The following is a 20,111-nucleotide window of genomic DNA, read 5'->3' on the forward strand; positions in this document are numbered from 1 at the left end:
TCTTCTCTCTCGCTCATTCAACCCTTTTGCGCTCCCGCTCTACCTCTTTGTCTCTCGCTCGCTCGCTCGCTCGTTTTCTCTTCGTCGAACGCGGAACGGGAACGAGAACGGGAACGGGAGCGGGAGCGGGAGCGGGAGAGAGGATAGAGTGCGTGCGCGCGCGCGCGGGCGGGCGCACTCGCGAGGTCGCTTGTGTTTGGAACGTCGTCAACTTTTCTGCAATGTGACGATGCGGGGGATGAATGGTTACTAGCATCATGTCGCAGCAGTGCACGCGCCTGGGAACGGGTCGGAGTACGTATGAGCGCCGGCCGGGCCGAGGCGTCCTGAGACGTCCTGAGACGTCCTGAGTCGGCGGCGACACGCACGGCCAGCGCTGAGCGCAGCGGAGCGACGATCGTTGGAAAAATGCCGGCGACGCGACCGTCGCACGACGACGACGACGGGCCCTTGTTGTTGTTGTTGCCGCCGCTGTTTCACCGAGACGAGCTCGCTCGCGCGCGCGGTGCGCTGCGACCAACGACCGACGCGGTCGCGGTCGCGGACTCCTGAAGCGAGCGTACCGGTTGGAGTGTGCCTTTGCCTTCGCCTCCTTCGCCTTCGCCTTCGCCTTCACCGTCAGCCGTCAGCCGTCAGCCGTCAGCCGTGAGCCGTGAGCCGTGAGCCGTGAGCCGTAAGCCGGCCGGACGTGTGTCTCGTCTACTGCTCACCACTGGTGCGTGTAGTCGCGTACTGGTTTAGGTTAGGTGTGCCGGCACATAACCTTAAAACAAGCGAGCGGCACCAACTAACAACCACTCTGAGCCTCCTCGTCACCGTCCTGGAATTATCAATCGTGAGAACGATCGGGAACGAGTTTGTGCGCTCTCGTTCAATTTGCGTGTCGGATTTCTACGCAGTGGGTGGTGATCGGTGAGGGTGGAATGAGCTGGGTGACCACAGGACAATGAAGGCCAATGGGACAAACAATGGTGATTTTCTTTTACATATGTTTATTTCTGCAAGTGTACTTTCTAGCAGGGTGATTTTTCACTCTGTTTTTATTCGATAAGAAAAGAATGTGCAAAACTTTGTGATGATGCTCATACTTTGGAGTATTGTTTACATAGGATGAATCCTTCGATGCTCTTATAAACATAAGAGTCTTTATTACTTATGTAAGCTTCATTTGTATGATAGCTCACTTGTATGATTTATATGAGCTGCTTTTCATTACTTTTTCTGTCATGAACGTGATACGAATAAGATAGTTTTAGGCATCAGTGATTCATCTACTGCAAGTGCAATTTAATTTTCGATAAGAAGGGTATAGTCCTTTAGATTTACATCAATCATTGATGAAATCAATGTATTTATTAATGCTGTTGTTAACATGTATTATTAGCCTACACATACTGTAATTGGAAGATGTTATTTATACTATATAAGGTGTTTTACAAAAAGACAAACTTTTAGAATGTACAAAGTGTCTTATGAATGTGTAATGTGAATACACAACTGAATATCGAGAACCTAAACGGTTTGAACTGAATCTTTAGTGCTTAAATGTTTCGGTGTAAATTTATATACATAACATTCAGTTCTGTAATTAAAATTAACAAATTAAATGGACAAGCAATTTAATAATATTGACGTTAATAAGCATCTTAGAAAGCTGTAAATAATTTATTGCGAAAAATGTTAGGCTCAATCAACATTTGTCGCAATAATTAGTACATGTAAGGAAATGTACATGCGTTTTGGTACACAAATTGTAAAACTGGATAATATGCATAACATAAATTTACACCAAAACATTATTTAATCCAGATCAGACCGTTTATACTTGTAGAGTATGTTCTCCAAGGCATTCTCAAGCAAAAAGTTCATATACACTGTAGGTTAATTCGGCTCGATTATTGAAATATGAAAAATTTATTCTTGTCAGTAGTGCCCAACGACAATCTCGCCTGGTTCAAAGTACCAATTTCCATTAGATATGCAGGGTGTTATTTTAAATATTGATTTTGCATTGAAAATTGGCGTTTATGTAATAATTAAGGTAATCACACATTTCAATAATATAAATGTATCCAGAAATTTGTAGCAGAAATAATCATAATGGTTAATGAGCTATTTATTATTATTACTACAAATTTCCAGATACATTTTTATCGATTAATAGACTGTTTAAAAATGTCAAGCGAGTTAAGATTATTCTTAAGAATTGCTTCAAATATTTAGCTGAATATGCAGATATAGTGTTTTAGTACAATGAGCAGCAGGCAACAGCAAAGCAGAAGATGAATATTTTGAATAATTAATATGATTAAGAGATAATATTCACATAAAACGTGTAAACATCTGGTATTTTTGTCTTATAATATATATAAAATTATCTATATCTCGATAAGTCGAGTTAACTTGTATATCTGTATGTGAATTTTTTTGCTTAAAATGATCTCTGGAAGTTTGTTGATTTCCTTTGTCGGAACACGTATATGAAAACCAATCTCCCATTTCTTTGTATCTTCTATTTCTCTATATTTTAATCTTTAAATTAATTCTTATATTTATATCTCGAGTTATTACAGTTACACTGTAAAATTAATATAAAAGAGACATAATGTTAACGTATATATTGTCGATAATTTGTGACTATATTGTTCATCTATTTACAGGCTGTAGCCGCCTAAATACGCCATTGGCAGCCACCACCACGCTGGAGGATCCCGGTACACCAGCCTCCTGGAAGGGCCCGCCGCCCGGTTCGGAGGCATCGCCTTTTACGCCCAATTCCGTCGGCCAGGGTGGTGGTCCTGGCTCAGGTCCATACAACAGTACAGGTGGTCCACCTAGTAATGCGGGCTTTCAAGGACCGAGTCCGTTTCCCGGCAGCGCCGGTAGTCCAGCCGGGGCACCGCCATACCAGGGCCCACCGCCTGGTTCGGCGACGCCACAGTACACCGCCTCCCCCGCGCCGAGCGGTTCCTCGACGCCCGGTCCTGGACCACCACCTAATTCCACCGGTTTTCCACCACCCCCGAATAATTCCGGTCCACCGTACAACGGGCCCGGGCCCAGTCCGTTTGGATCACCTTCCGGTGCGCCACCGCAATTCGTTGGCCGACCCGGCTCCTCAGGACCACCGTTTGTACCACCTGGTGCCGGTAATCCGCATTTCCCCTCGCATGGCCAGCCGTTCGGCGGACCACAGTACGGTATACCACCTGGAAGTCCTTTTGGACCAGGAGGACATCCTATGGCTGGACCTATGGGACCTGGACATCCAGCGATGATGGGACCCGGTGGTCCTGTTGATAGGCTCGATCAAGGGTAAGTTTTGATTCTGATTTCTTGCATGTTTTCAATCTACAAAGCGCGAGTAATTATTCTACTCCAAAATAATTATGATTATTAAGTCTAGGGGGATCTTTTTGGTCTACAATGTTTATAGGGAAGAACGTGTTTTTCCTGTATACACGCTGATAGCCTCACAGATATTGAAATAGAGCTTTGCTCGCTCTGTTTTGCATGTATAATTTATGTTCGTGAATCACCTAATGTTTCGACACTACGCTCTCGCTGATCGATGCAAACGTTAAAGTTTGCCATAAACAATAACACATTCAAATATATAATTATTATTCTTACGAATCGCGATTGTGTTCCTACGAAATGCGATAAAAAAATTCCGTTATGGATATTAAAACATATTATTTTAAATTAAATTGCATTTTCTAATTATAAACACATATTATACTAGAAAACTTTGGAAAGATTTTATGTACTGAGAAATGGAGCGCGATTTGTAGAGAAAGTTGCACGCAGCAGCGGTTACGCTAATGATTATTAATCGCAGTGAAAGTTACTATTATTCTGATTCGCAGTAATTTTAGGTTAGAGAATTGCAGAATATTTAGGAAACATGAATGTAAAATTTTACGATCTATATTTTAAAGTAGCAAATCAACGGAGAAACGAAGAAATCTTTTTTTCGTATTCGCAATATACATATATTTACTAGAAAAAAAATCGACTTTAAATGTAGCTCTTCTTTATATCTGGATTTTATGTATATTTTATAAATAATTTTTTTATAATTAAGTTAAATACTATATAATATAACATGAACACTGAGAAGAAATTATTCATTTGACTACATTAATTTAATTGTTTTTGTTTCTTTCATTCTGCATCCAAAGAAATAAAGACGAACGAAATTAATTTAGTCAAATGAATAATTTTTTTTAGTCAACTAATGAACCATAGTATGAAACCATGAAAATAATAATTTCAGTTATTATAGTGATATATCTTCTTGGATCTTTATTGTACACTGTAGCTTTCACGTTCTTTACATTCATTTTACTACTATTTCGTTTCTTTTAATATTTCTTTTTATCGATTATTCTTATGGCTTTAATGAAGAGAGATCCATTCCTATATTTTACATTTTTAGAAAAAAGTTGTATATGTTTCTTAATTTATTCTCTCTTATATATACATTGCATGCTCTTAAGTCTAAACATTCCAAAATAGAAAAAGTTGAAACATGGAAAGAGGAAAAGTATTGTCCCCATTTATTGACGTATTAATTGCGCATGAGTTTCTGATATCTCTAAAAAGCCGAAACCAAAATTACAAGACATAAGAGAGCCGAAAGTAGACGCGACAAACAAATTAAATTTGTATTCGTTAGAAATATTGTCAGGAGCCCGGAAAGACTTTGCATTGTCAAAGCGAGTCTTTGTGTAGAGAGAATTTTTTTTGAAAAATAAAAGGCGATAACAACACGAGAATGCGCGAGAGTGTAGGGTACACGTCGCGTGTGTTGACATTCCTAGATAAAGTGGTCCACAGGTAGCTGTACGTTATTTATTGCTCGTTTCCCAGTCGGTCCGCATTCTTACTGATAGTAGTCGAGCACGCTCGCATTTATGCTCTTTGGAATCCATCTTAATCGTTCGCATCGAGTCGTCATCGCCGTTGTTTCGGTTCGAGACAAACACGTGGAACGCTCATACCCTTGACTAACTTATCACGCGCTTCGGGCGCTGCGCTGCAGCTTGCAGAGAGACTCTTACTCGCGCGCACGCATGAACGCACTCATACATACACGGAGAAGCGCGCGGGGTTGCTTGCTCGAATGGCGGAAACCAGTTTTTCGAATAGTTTTGTAACAAGCGCGTCCAGGGCTGTTATGCGCCCTGGATTCGATCGGCCGAATCGGGGAATGAGGCGGAACGTATTACTCGAAACTTGCACGACGCGCCCGATCAGGCTGGAATGCGAGAATGGATCGGAATGGGGCGGAAAAAAATCCGTTACGATTCTAACAGTTATCGGTACGTACATATGCATGTGGGACGATGGGCTAATACCGCGGTATATAACCGGGGTCATTTTTAGGCGTCGACACGTTCGATGGAAACATAGCCGCGACACACATAGGCATACACGTACTCGTCGAATACGAGGAAGGGAGATACATTTCCACTCGTGTTACACGTGCCCACGTGCGTGGTGTGGGTGCGAACGCACGGTGTGCTCCGTGCTCGTCGATGTATGGAATATTCTAAATTCCGCCAGACCGCCGAACCGATTGCGTCAAACATGCGGATAGACGCGGTACGCGAGTAACGCGAAGGAACTTTCCGCGTTTTCAAATGCGAGGAGAAAATTGCATTATAACAAAAATTTTTAATATATGTTCGATATTAAGTAAACAAGGCTATTCGAGCCGAGCTAGGTATATCTATACTAAAACGATCGTATCAGGCTCTTTTTTCGAAAAATATGCATTTTCTTGAAAAACAAAAGTTTCAGACAAAAGTTATAGGATTTCAAGTGGTGTATTTATAACATATAGTATTATGAGTTTGACCCTGAATAGCGTTGTCAAGGTCACGTAAAGGTCACCTTGAAATTTTTTAAGGAAACTCTTTATTTTGTATTGCATATTTTTGTAGCTAAAGTCGAGATATTTTTAAAACACACTATAATAAAGTTTTTTTTTTCCAATTAATACTTTCTCGAGTTGGAAAGTTTGAAAGTTCCTTTTAGTTTCGTTTTTACGTAAAAATAAAAATTAGAGAAACAACCTCTAATGACCTGGATCTTAACAAATGTTTTCATGATTTTGAGCAATATTTCATTGGTTGGTTCGGCCCGTCGGCCGAACACCTTGGGTAATGCTAATGCCGGTGGTATTGTAACTTTCAAGCCGTATAACTTAATGAAAAGTACTTAATGAAAAAATTTTATTATAGAGTGTTTTGAAAAGCTCTTGAGATAAGCTGCAAGAATATGTAGGAGGATTCCGATTACAAAATTCAAAGTGATTTTAGCCTGACCTTAACGACGCCATCCAAGGTCAAAAAAATAAATGATACCTTCTTATATCCCCCTCCGAACTATACAACTTTTGTCTGAATCAGTTTTCAAGAAAATGTATATTTTTTGAGAAAAGAGCAAGATACGGTCGCTCTATTACACCCGGTATACAGTGAGCCTTGGCAAAAAGTATTAGGCACCTACATATTCTTTTCATTCATCTGTATTTCTTTAACCTATATTATATTATTTTCTATCATGGTTACCGTTTTATTTGTAATTATATATGTAAATTTCAAGAGTTTTTAAAACAAAGGTTGAATCATAATAAATATTAAGTCAATTTTTTAGCTAAAACGTATTATATAATGGTAAGTAGATAATAAAGATGCTCGACATTTTTGGCCAAGGCTGTATATTGGGCAAATATATGGAAATCAACAAATGCTTTAGAATGGTAAAGCGTTATGTTTTATAATGGCGGAAAGATTTTAAAATAATTAAGAAATATACAAAATCTAATTATAAAAATATTTAAAATTAAAGATCAGAGACTTTCGGAGCATTAAATCTTAAAAGCATAAATGTATCGAGATCTTTAGAAATTTTACTTGGAATTTTACTTGGAACGAAAGCTTTAATTCGATGTTGAATAGGTGCCTAAAAAACAGCCTTCTATACATAGTAGTTAAGTTTTCGAAAGGGAAAGTCGTGACTCGAAATTCACGAAGGATTTAGAAGGGTATAATCGGAAAATATATACGGTGTATTGATATGGCATTTTATAACCTTTGACGCTAGCTCGATTTTAAGAGATCGTGTTCGGCAATACGTCGATGAAGAATGCGTAGGAAGTAGAACAACATCATTAGAGCGAACGGTGGTATAAGCTCTCTGCTGTTTTCCCGAGGGAGTCGAAACGAGGTGAGCCGCGAATAAACGTAACTTAAAAGGGAAGTTTTGCTAGCGAGGCGCGCCACGTGGGTGGGTGACTCGACGTATACATACATTTCCCGTGCCATCGAGAGGCCTTAGGAAATTAATATTGCGCGAGTCAAATGCGCCGCGTTTGTTCTTTTTGGATTAAAATGCACTTGGAATGGCCGACCGATGGCCTTCCTATGGAAGAAATTAATATGTCATATTTCAACGGTGCTATTACGCGAGACAAATAACGCTCGTAGGTATTTCAAATAAAAGTCGCAACGGGAATAATCGATGTATTTTCTTAATGCGTGTGAGAAGAAGCGCGTTTCGAGATAATGGCAAATTTATGGATAAGAAATTGTTTCGCATTTTTCTCGGAAGGATTTTTACGATTTCATATCTCTCTCTCTCTCTCTCTCTCTCGCGCGCGCGCGGCGTTGCGCAAATTTATAGCCGTAACGACGGAAAATCGTTCAATAGCGTCGTATTGAATTACCGGAATATTTTTCTGAGAACAAGGATTAATACACTGTCCGAGCATAATCGGTGCGGGCGCGCGTTCTAGATGGAATTTATTATAGCCTCGCGATGCACGAGAGTCGCGCATGTCATTAATCAGTCCCGCCGCATCTCGGAGACACGATAGATTGCCTTTAATCAGTCTAATTAGCGATATATACGAAGATTATAAAGTAGCCACGGTCCGAGACGATGGCACGTCACTGCGGAGGATTTATAAAATTGAAATGACAAAATCGGGCGAGATGCAGTTTCGCTAATATGAATTTTAATTCCTGTCCACTCTTAATTAACTTACATAAATTATAGGGTAACCCTATAATTTCGTCGACATTGAATAATCGTCCACCTGTCACAACTTGGTTAACGCTTTTCTCTGTCGCCCCCTCCTCTCCCGTTCCGTCCCGTCCCGTCCCGTCCCGTCCGAGAGAACACATATACGCGCTCTCGGTCAGAGGAGCGGAGAAATTGCACTAAGATAAATTAGCCGGGATAGAGTGTGTTTCTCTTTCTCTCTTCTTTTTTCCGTTATAAGTAAGTATCCCCGGCGTATTGTTCGGGAGTAAGACCGAAATAAAATAAGTGGACACGAGCTTTTGGCACGGATTGTACGACGCGAAGTGACGCGAACTTTTGTATGGTGTTGTACGCGACCCACCTCCCTTCTCCTTTCCTACTCCCCTCCTCCTCTTTCACCCTATGCCCTCCTAGCCACCCCGCAGGGGTTGTGGAGGGTGGGTCGGGGTTTGAGGGAGGCAGAGGGGACAGAGAGGAGAGGGGGGAAAGAGTGAACGGAGGTTCTCATATTTCCAGTATTTTAATTTTTCACGATATCTCCTCGTACCGCTGTCTGCAAATTATTTGTCATCCTCCGTTCTACACCCTTCGCCTTTTAGTACGCTCGAATACCATTCTTTTGTCGATTTCTTCAGAGAACGAGATGTACGAGATGGACGAAAGATTCGATTGTTGCGACCATGACGCACGGATCGATAGTTAGCGCGTATTAAAGGTGGCACAAAAATTGCAGCAATTTCACAAATCTCGTGAAAGCACTCCCTTTTTCCATCTTGCTGTATCCTTTTTTGTAAAACTTGTGTAAGACGGAGAAAAGTTATATATTCTTTATTGCGCTCGCGGGTAATATCGTTGAGAAAGAGAAATTCTTATAATAATTGCAATGATATTGTATTACAAATTTTTCTTTTAAGTTTTTTTAAATACATATGAAACAAAATGTAGAGAGAACATGTTAAAACAAAAAGTTTATCTTACAATTTCATTGTCAATTTTTACATAATTGAACATGGAGCAAGGATTACAAATATATCTCAGTAACTATTTTATTTCGACAAATTGCTAAAAGAAGCATCAATTATTCGCATGTACACATTGAACGGAACGAGACATTGAAGATACCCTGTCCTATCGCTCGTATAGATAGAATCCTCAATAATATCGGTAAAGTAGATAAAAAATCATTTTTCTACACACGTCATTTGTTGAGAACCACTTGATTCCCTTCTCCTTTTTACTCTTCCTTTGGTGGTACGGACAGAGAGAAGAGACGGCAAGAGAGAGAGAGAGAGAGAGAGAGGAAGAGCGCCGATGGCAGAAGGAGGCGTTGGTTGATTGGTTGGTTTGTTGGTTGGTTGGTTGGTTGGTTGGTTGGTTGGTTGGTTGGTTGGTTGGTTGGTTGGTTGGTTGGTTGGTTGGTTGGTTGGTTGGTTGGTTGGTTGATAGGTTGGTTGGTTGATTGGTTGGTTGGTTGGCTGGTTGGTTGGTTGGTTGGTTGGTTGGTTGGTTGGTTGGTTGGTCGGTCGGTCGGTCCCTTGGTCGGACCGAGGCAGCGCTCGCTCGTGCGTCCGCCACCGTCGTTTACACTTTCGCGTGCAAAGAGATCCCTCGGAACGTTGGGGATCCTCGCGGCGCGACGGCGCGACGGCGCGGCAGCAGGCGCGCATTTCGTTACCGTTTGTCTCAGGTGTCGTGGTCGAGCTCGCGGTTCCACGCCGTTACTCTCGCCGCATTTCAGAAAAGGACAAGCGGAAATTTGGATCGCCGTGAAGCGATCTTTCTCTCTTTCTCTTTCAAAAATGCAGCGAGCGAGACAAAGTCACCTCGTGTCGCTACGGCGACATGTAAATCGCGTCAACACTCGAAAAAGTATCAAATCTACGCCCGGAAAAACATTCCCGTGCACAACATGCGAAATGGATTTTTTTTCAAAAGATTTACGCGAAAGACGCGAAGGTAGCTCGCTGATGCTGCGGAACCACCGTAATCTTCGATATTTTAGTTGTGTAGATTCTGAACGGACTGCAGTTTGGAATGGATTTCTTTGGCAAAACGAGTGACTCATTTGAGTTTTGCAGAAATTCAATTGCTCTGTGGAAAAATTATAGTAATATAAAATTATAATTATATTTTTGTGAAAGTAAACATTTATTTTTTTTATGTAACTGTCATCAAGATAAAGTCAAAAATTTTGATAACGAGATAAACGAAGTGATTGCCAAAAATCAATGCTTCTTTATCTATGCACATATCATGGTTATAAAATAGTTTGAAAAAATCTTAATACGACGCGTTTGCAACAGATTGTTAGAAATGTGTTTAAATAATATATTAGATTTGATTTTGCTTGATGCTTAAACCATGAAATTTATGGATGTAAAATACTAGGTTGATAACGTTTTTACGGAGTCATTTAGTACACTACGGCGCGGCGTCGCAGAGATGCTGCTGCATAGAAAACGCGTACAAGTTGCGTTGCACTTGGAAATGGCAACGAGGCGCCATGTATCAGACACTGTCTCGACCTGCTTTGAATTTATGGTTGATAATTTTCTCGGGCTGCAACTTGTTTCCCCTGGCTCGAATATCTTGCCCTTCTTACGCGAGTATTTCCTTACTACCTTGGTAGCACCTTACTAACTTGTTCGTACTATACGACAGTCAGTCTGGTATTGGTATTCGTCCGCTTACGACCAACTTCCTCCGCTGCGTTGAAATCACTCTCGGCTCCCAAACTGTCGTATTACGAAGAAAGTTGATAAAGATTATCACCTCCGCGTATAAGTCAAGTTATTTTAACAGCACAGTTGATATCCGCATATGTTTATCTTTCCAAATAATTCCAGATAAGGCGAAAAGGTAGATTCTTATATAATATATATTTTTATCAATAAACATTATCTCTTTCGTTTCCTTTTTCTTTTACTTTACTTATATATATTCAGAGGAATTGCAAATATTTTTACGGAATAGCAAATAAACGCAAATTTCGAATTCTGTAATTTCGTCGATCATGAATGTTTCCGCTGATTAAGTAGGACTTTATCCATTGCGTTTCGCACGAGGGAATTCTCGCGATAAAAGCATGCGTTACTGCGATCGACGGAGGGAAAATCATGTTGAGAAATGATTTATCGATCGTCCTTTAGAGTTGCGCTCTTTGCGTGCATTATTAGCTGCGACGGCAATGCGTCGAGGAAAAGAGATAGTATTGATTTTTACCGATATTTAGCCGTGGAATTATCCCCTCCCCCCCCCCCCGCCCCTCTACCCCTTTTCTCTCGGTCTGTCTCTCTTTCCCGTTCGCTCTTTATGGCTGCCGCCTTCTTTTCCTTTACTCCCCTTCAGCCCCTTCCTACCCGATCTCTCCTCCCACCGTTCCGCTCTCACCTTCCCTTCCGTTTTGCGCGTTCTGGCTCTATCGTTTCTTTCGAGCCACCCTCCCCAGGCAGCACCCTTCGCGTATCCCGAAGGAGAAAGAATCCTGCCGGGTGCCTGCAGAGGGATAGAAAATCTGAATACCTGTGACCCGGAAGGACATTTCTATGCTAAGTGCGCGTTGAGCAACGATAAAAAAAACTAGGTTTCTTCCCTCGCGCGAACCAAAAAACTGTTTCCTGCCGAGTTTCCAACTTCCCGAAACACTTTCGAAATAAATTCGTCCCGACGGGAAATTATGAATAATAAGGATCTCTTGTACGAATTTTACTTTCTCGTTTTGCTACTTTTATGCCTCTTGATGCGTCATCGTTGTTTTTCTGCGAAACATCGAGCAAAATCCATACGATTCTGATAGAATTTTGCTTATCGCATATTTAGCGTGAAAATTAATTATTGATTTGACGTGATACGTTATCATTATTGATCTATGATTTAAAAGCAGTTTCGTACCTAATTTACACCTAGTTTACCTAAGCAAATACTTGGATAACGCCCTGATCTTGCGAAGATTTTAGATTGATGCTCCAAATTCAACAGCACATTGGCATTCTGATGTGTTAAAGAAATAAATTATTGACTTCATGCATTATATCGTTATTACTTGAAGAAGACTTACTCCCTTCGGGATCGCGTTTCTTTCTTTCTGTTCTGTTGTTTCTCTCTCTCTCTCTCTCTCTCTCTCTCATTTTTTATTAGTTTTGTCCCTCTGGCGACCTCTGTCGACTCCGGTAAGGAACTTCGTAAGACTCTCCAAGGATATGTTAGCTCGCTACGCAGTGTTTCCTTAATCGACGCTAGTGTGCGAGGGTAGGTAGCACACGGTTGCAGACGGGGTGGAACGAGAAGAACCCCTAATTTATAGAAGTAAGGCGAGAGAGCGAGGATGAGAGAGGAGAAAGGAAGCGGCATCGGCCGAAATCGGGGCGAGAAAGAGAGGATAAAGGAGGGGAAACGAAGGGAGAAGGAGAGCGCCTCTTACTAAAATTCAAAAGTTCCTCGCCAGAGTTTACGATGCCGTCTAGCCGGCGCGGCGCGGCGCGCTGAGATTCTCTCGTCTCCGGCCGTTTCCTCCGTCTGCTACCCTGCTCGCTCCTATCGCATCCATCCTTTTTCCCGTGTCCTTCCTGAAATGTTCTTCCCATCCACATGTATGCGTATATATACATGTGTGTACTAGCGCAAGATCTTAATTTTTGGGATAGAGCACATCGTTCAACGGCGAGCTTTTCCTTCAGCTCGAGCTTCAACTCAAAGGGCTTCAACTTGACTTGGGGAATTTTCGGAAAATACGTGATTTTTTTTTTTTTTATTCGGTTAGAGAGCTTTATTTACAGGAATTACCCTTTATTTACAGGACAAATATCGGATCGCTTTTGTTCGCGTTTCACACGGTTATGGTTTATCGTGGGAAATTCGCGCGCAACTTGCGGCTCTCATCGAGGTCTGTGGTGATTTCGAAAAACTCTTTTCAATTCAATTTCGTATTGTATAGAAACGTTATTTTTTTGTAATAACACATAGTTTTGGCTTTTTTCCCAAGTTATTTCAATTGCTCGAAACTACCAATTTCAAGTAGGATAACTATGTTCAAGCTATCAGCTCAAGTATTATAAAAGCCAAGTGTTCCGTCTTGAGGATGAAATTGTAAGTAGTCAATTTAAGGTTGAGAAAAACAATTAATCTTTAATATTTTGGTTCTATTTTCAATATTTTTTGCTACATCATAAATAGATAAATATGAAAAACGTAATAAAAGAATTCTTTATTTCTTTTAATCTTAATTTATTATATCAGTTTTATTTGTTGTCAAAATATATACCTAATCTATACGCTTAGATTCTTACCTCGAAATAATTTAATCATTATATAAATTTAGCGCTTAATAAATTTAGCGCTTAATAAAAATTGTTAAATGTTTAAGCAGTGAAAAAATTTAAATTCACGTTACCAATATATTATTCATCATTATATTATTGTTATCCTAAGAGTTGGTCGGGAAAGTGTAGTGGGTGGAAAGGAACTATAGTAAATTCCGATTTTTACTGTTTCGTATTTTATCTGATGGAATAAATTGGTGAGAATTATAAAATTAATTAATATATAGTACTAACATATATTTATATAACATTATGAAAAAGATATTTTTGCTTCAATTATTAAATCATAATAATCATATAGTTTAAAGAAAAACGAAATTAACCAATAATAACGAACCAATAGTAACAAAACTTTATTTAAAATCTTTAAATTAATATATGTGAAATACATTTTTAAAACAAAAACTTTGACGATGTAAATGTTATTAAGTTTAATCTTTTTTTTAATGAGAAGAAGAATAGCAGAACAGAATAAAAAATTTTTCCAATATAGATCTGAGCTGCCTGTGAATTAGAATATTGACAAAAAAAAATTTCTGTCATTTTATCATTTTAATAAGAAAGATTAGTTTTTGCCGGTTTTCTTCATTGATAAAAACTTTATACAAAAATATGTGGAATTTTGCTAACTTTACCTTAGTGCGCTTTCCAAGGAAGAGATTAATCACTTTAGTCAATTGAAAAGTCAGAGGCGTGTAAAGTATGTGCATACTACAACTATACATTTATGTAAAATATTTTCCTTTGTACATTTTAAAGGAAATCTTACGTTAGTGATTCCGTTACTAATCCAACTCGAGGGACCGTTGTTGAATGATGCTACATGATCACCGAGCGACGAGGAGGAAAGGTCATCCGTAAACCTATATTGACCATCCGTAAACCGTTTTATTGCCGAAGGTCTCGGAAAGTCTCGGCAAACTTTAATCTCGGTTTTTAATCTAGGACAATGATTTAACGGTATATTAGCATTATTAGCCCTATATCTTGCTGCATACAATAATGTTTCTAGATACTCTTGAAACATCATCGAGTATTTATTAGTGATTATTTTACTTCTTTTTCTCTTCGTTATATATTTCTAGCGCGCGAATTTTGTGTGTCCAATCAACCTTACCCCCTTGGAAGAAATGCGATCGCTGCTGCAACAATTTTCAATCGATTGAAATGACTCGAGAGAGACGGTGTTGGAAGATCAGTTACGATCAGTTAGATATTATATTATAATAATGCCTATGCGGTAATGCGTGTGCGCCGCCGATAGGTCTATCATGCGTGCATCATAGATCCTCCAATCCTCGAATGTCCGTGGCTCCCTTATGTCGAGACATCGTCGCGCGTTGCTCGGAGCATGAGTCACACTCCGCGATTCCGCGCACAATCGGACTGATCGGACATCTGGTCACGCACGGATATCGTACGGATCTCCTCGCTGCTGCGACACTGCCAGCTTCTTACTTCCGCACATGTGACGCATCATGCACCAAGGTGTCTCGCTGCGCACGACACGTGTACCTCGTTAAGTCGGTTATCCCTTAGGTATCGCCCGCCCGCCCACCCACCCGCTTTAATGGAAGCTACACGGATAATATCCGCGTCGTATCTCTACACTCGTTCCGATCTGTAAGCCAAAATGTTTCTTTTTCGTCTAGTTTAATCTAGAGTAAATTGTAAGGAAATCAAGTTTTTATTGTGATGATCTCGCAAACAACTTATCTTCCGTTATCTTTATTTCAAGTAATTCTTGTAGTAATTTATCTTTCGTAACTCCAGTTCCACCAGTAATTTCTTACTGTGTTCGATATTTCTTAGTTAGGACTTTTTTGTTTCATAAATTGAGTAATTATTGATTAAATGTGTCGACACATTTAATCGGACTTGAGCGGAGAAATCAAGGATAATAACAGACATTTACTAAATAACAAATAATAATGAGAAAGTAATGATAATGGTGAATTAATAATGTATCTAGATAATATGTGCGCCCCCTTCTTTCCGCTGTAATTTTCCAGTGCGATTTGTTCCGGCACTTCTAGAAAAATACAGACTATTCGCTTTAATTGCCGCGCCTTTCACGAGGAATTACTCGCTCACTTAAAAATTTCCCCATTCTATTTGATAATTGATAATTCTCGGTGGACATTGCGTAGAATCAAGTGCCATGCTAAGTATGCTGCAACTTTGTGATTTCTTCAACGTTTTATTATCGAATGTACCATCTTCGATAATTGCGATGATGTTTAGAAGCGAATTTGAAAAAATTAGATAATTGACTATCGCGACACATTGTTATCGAAAACATTACAGCACGCGTTTAAAATACATGCCAATTATTATATCTATATACGTCTTCAAGGCTGTTTTCGCTAATTCTGTATACCTTTATAAAGATTCACTTTTTAATTGGCACTCGTCCGACGAATTCTTCGAAGCATGACGTAACACGCTATGTTCTTGAGTCCGTAAATCCCTAGTGTAGAAGTTTCATACATTTTTTGAACACTTACTGAACAGTTTCATTAATTCTGTCTAGTAACTAAAAAGTAAAATTGTCTAGGATCCCAATCGAGATGTAACGCTTTGTCTGCAGTTACATCTCGATTGGGCACAAAAGATGCGCAAAGTCTGAATCTGAAACTGTTTGTTGAATAAAAACAGGACAATAAATAGGTAAGCATATGCTCATATCGCTGTATTTCGTCTGTATGTATAATAAATTTCCTAACCTGAATAGTCGTCAACTGATGAATATCTCGCGAGGCAAAGCGACGCTTTTCTTTTAGATGCATTCGTACAAAAATATGTCTAATGAACATAATTTTATCAATATTGGAGCTGAGGTGATTAAATTGAATAATTATCTAATTTTGTTGTTATATGGTATTTTTATATATCAAGAGAAATTAGTAATATTAGATTGTAACTGACTGGATGTTCAGTTAAACTGCACAAATTTCTACCAGGATACAATTGATTGTTCGACATTGATATAACCTGTTTCTAATTTATTGAACTTTTACTATAAGTCTATTTACTAATTTGTTCTGAATTGACGAATTTGGAAATAGAAACAGTAGTAAGTAAAAAATACAAATAAGCGAAGAAGGAATATACGGCTAAAGCAGATCTTACATGGAAAGAACAATTTTACTCAAGTACCTAAAAACTTAATTACAAATCTAAAAATAATTTTGTTGGACCATCGAAATGATTACGTATAGGAATCTCAAGCGTGATAAACAATGTTGCAAAAGGTTTTGATATTCCAACAATCAGTTTAAGTATTTTAATGTTGCAACGAAATTATTTTCAGATTTGTATCTAGATAAATTTTTTTATGTTTCAACAAAAATATTCCTTTCCGTGTAGTATTTAATAATATTTTTACGTGATTCTTACAATTTCCAATTTGAGAAAACTGCACGCCGCGCCGGTCGCCATTTATCGGTCTTGATTTGTTACAATCCTATAGACTGAAGCTGCAGTACGTAATGTCACAAATTGGCTGGGATAATATTTTTCACAATAAATTCTTTATAGTATTTTAGACATGTTTATTAGCATCTGTTTATTATCGCTTGTCAATTTAATTTGTGATATGTACTTCAGTTTCAGTCTAGGACTGCATGTGTTTCAAGACAAATAATCGGCGCGCAATTTGTTCAAACTAAAAATTGTAAAATTTACACAAAAATATTATTAAACACCAAGATTCGTTTTGATCAAATATCGCCTTCTTCACATATAAGTATAGGTATTTGTGTAGAAAAAGAAATGTTTTAATTGTATTGTATTTATAATGTGAGTGTGTGGTGACATTTGTGCTAATTGCTGCATACCAAGCCGAGAGGATGATCTCGAGCGAAGAAAGAACGCAAATAAAATAAACGCGGACAATGACAAACGTATTTCTATAAGGTGAAAAGTGAAAATTTGTGCGCATTTTCAATTTGGCCATAAAATGTGGCCATATCTTTCGCGTAACTTTTTGAGCCACACTATGTAGGTATTTAAAAGAACGGCACTCAACGTTATGCACGTTCATCGACTTTTCGATTCTTCGGGCATTTACAGCGCGCGAAGCTTTGTCGATCCTCTTCATTGAGTGCTTGTCGTCTCCCTTTCCTGACGAATGCGACGTGAGTCATTAGCGCAGGTCACGGCGTTATTAAAGACAATGAAGCAAACTTTATACGAGCGGGGGTACGGGGCCAATTACTTGGCAATTAGTCGAGCGAGCAACAAGTGAGCATCGCCACGGACCTCTCCCTCTCTCTCTCTCTCTCTCTCTCTCTCTCCTTCTTCTCGCGCCTCCCTCCTCCACTCTCTTCTCTCGTCTTCTTGGCCCACCTTCTCCGTCGTTCATTTCTCCGTCGTGGACCGACATCGTCTTCTCCGAGATAGGTCGCGAAATACGCGGAAGAGCGTATTTTCCAATTGTGGATCGATTTGTCTGACCTTAATGTTGTTTCCGTTACTCTAATCGCATCTATATACCTATAGTCTAAAACTACTTTCGAAATAAAATTAATAGTAATTAATAAATATATGGAACGATTTTGTTTAAGTATCTAAAAATTTTGATATAGAATTGAAAATAATTTTGTTTAAAACATCAAAATAATTATGTAGAACGCTCAAACTAAAATTGTTGCTAAAATGTGAAACATTTTTGCTGCATTATCGTCAATGCTTTTAAGCTTCCCGTATAAATTTTTGGCAATTCAACAAAATTATTTTCAAATCTGTATCTAACTAAATTTTTAGATACAGATGAGGAAAACCATTCTTTCCGAGTATGATAGGCTGAAAGATGTAAAAAAGAATTTGTTTCTCATTTTCTAATATTTAAAAATATATTTGTTATATTTTATATTTTTGCTAGAAATGTAATAAGGAATTGTACGCATGAAAGTAATGCTGAAGTATTGTTCAGAGAATCAATCAACGATCGAAAATATATATTTCCTTGAACTTAATTTCTGTTTAACGACAAAGGATCTTGAAAAATGGAGATATAAATAAAGTGGGGTCACGATCCTTTTCATCGAGCAAAATGGTTGGCGCGTAGCGACAAGCCGAGGGCACATAATTCTAATTATAATTTTTAACAAGTCGCACCTACATTTACGTGCTTGACGAGGTGACGAAGCGCGGGCGAGAGAGAGAGCTACGGTGCAGGAAATTCATCCCCGCGTACTTTCGCGTTTGCGATTTTTGACCCACACTCCGACTACCGCGTTATGTACACCCTTGAGCATTCAGGTAGATGCAAGAGGGTGAGGGGGAGAGGGTAGTAGAGGGTACACTCCGACTCAGAAGTTGACTCGTCCTCTAATTAGAGATGACTATACAATTTAGAACTAATTAAAAAAATTTTATTTTTAGTTACTGTTCTTTTAGAAAAAAGTTGTAAGAATATAAATGCCACTTTCCTTCCTTTTTACCCGAGAAGCAATTTCCTACTGTTAATATGATAAACGTCTACGTAATTGTTTGTTCCTTGCATTTTATTCACAAATTTCCTTCCGTGTAATAAATATACAAGCGCTCGACAATTGCAAAAAAAGGCTGACCCCTTTAAAGATATATATGAATTATAATAATATAAACTCTTGGCTTATCTTGGATTTCGAATTCATTTCTAGATTCGAGGCTATATTTGCCTGAAAATTGCCTCGAGAAAATTTGGCGCGAAAAAATCTTGGAAGCAAAATAGAATATGTATATTTTAATAAAGATTTTAATAAGAAGAAAAATTTTTCCAGATTGGAACAAGTGCAAAGAAAATATATACCGTTATATCGTTAAATTCCGTATATGCCGCATGGACGGTAATAAATTGCATTCGTGTAGGTAGCAATCGTTTTAATATCATTACGATTGATTACAAGCGTAACGGATTTATATTGCGCGATACGCGTATATTATATGCTTGTGTGTATATATATTATAAACGCTAAAATTGCTAAATCCAAGAACGCCATTATGTAATAATCGTCGAGTGGATTTCGTTCGTCACATTCCAATCACATATCTACCGGAAAAGGCTAGAATCCGAAGCGTACGAGCGTATGTGCGTGTGCATACGCCGCAGTTAAACCGCTGAACCGATCGCCGGGAAAATTGGCCGAAAAATTCAGAATCCAATACGGGCGCGATACGCGGATTTACGGATTGCCACATTGTGGATCTCGCGGCCGAATCCCCGCGAGTTGAATTTTCGCCCGAAAATAGTCGCTACTCTCGACGGATCTCTCGCGGAGATCGTAAAAAATTTGCGACTAAAATTTCGCTATCTCAAAAAGCGGCGGGAAATTTCGCATTTAATTATTTCGAGCGAACCAATTTACGAAGCGGAAGCCCGCATATTTATTGTACAGTCCGCGACAGAATCCGGAAGTCAATGTCCGATGGTGCTCTACGTGCGCGAAGTAAAAAGTTCTTACGTAGAGGTACGTAGTAGTTACTTTCGGAGCGCATGCTGTATAACGAAAATCGGATAGAACCATTTTTGCGCGTCGATCCCTCCTTGCCGCATGGGAGGAAAGGTTTCGTCGTCTCGATAGGCACGAGAGAGAGCTATATCATCAAAATGATGACATTGATATCATATCTCGGCACAAGAATGCAAAGTCCACCCGGTTACTTTTGCATCACTCTGTACCCGGCAACCCCCGCCCGGGGGTGGTGGGTGGAGAGAGGGAGGGATGGGGGGCTGCGGCGGGGGGTTTT

General features: G+C 39.2%; 1 protein-coding gene across 3 annotated transcripts in view; it reads left to right on the top strand.

Moving 5' to 3' along the window:
• The first annotated feature begins 691 nt into the window (after positions 1–691).
• Chi (LIM domain-binding protein 2 Chi) overlaps positions 692–20,111 on the top strand; it is a 205,241-nt gene continuing 185,821 nt past the window's right edge. For all 3 annotated transcript variants that reach the window (XM_018515343.1, XM_018515344.1, XM_018515345.1), the window contains exons 1-2: positions 692–971; positions 2,661–3,315. In XM_018515343.1, the coding sequence (XP_018370845.1) occupies positions 947–971; positions 2,661–3,315 (680 nt within the window). In that variant the 5' untranslated portion in view covers positions 692–946. The remainder of the gene's footprint in view (positions 972–2,660; positions 3,316–20,111) is intronic.

Source organism: Trachymyrmex cornetzi, unplaced genomic scaffold (genome assembly GCF_001594075.2).
Source record: "Trachymyrmex cornetzi isolate Tcor2-1 unplaced genomic scaffold, Tcor1.1 scaffold570, whole genome shotgun sequence".
Classification (NCBI taxonomy): Eukaryota; Metazoa; Arthropoda; class Insecta; order Hymenoptera; family Formicidae; genus Trachymyrmex; species Trachymyrmex cornetzi.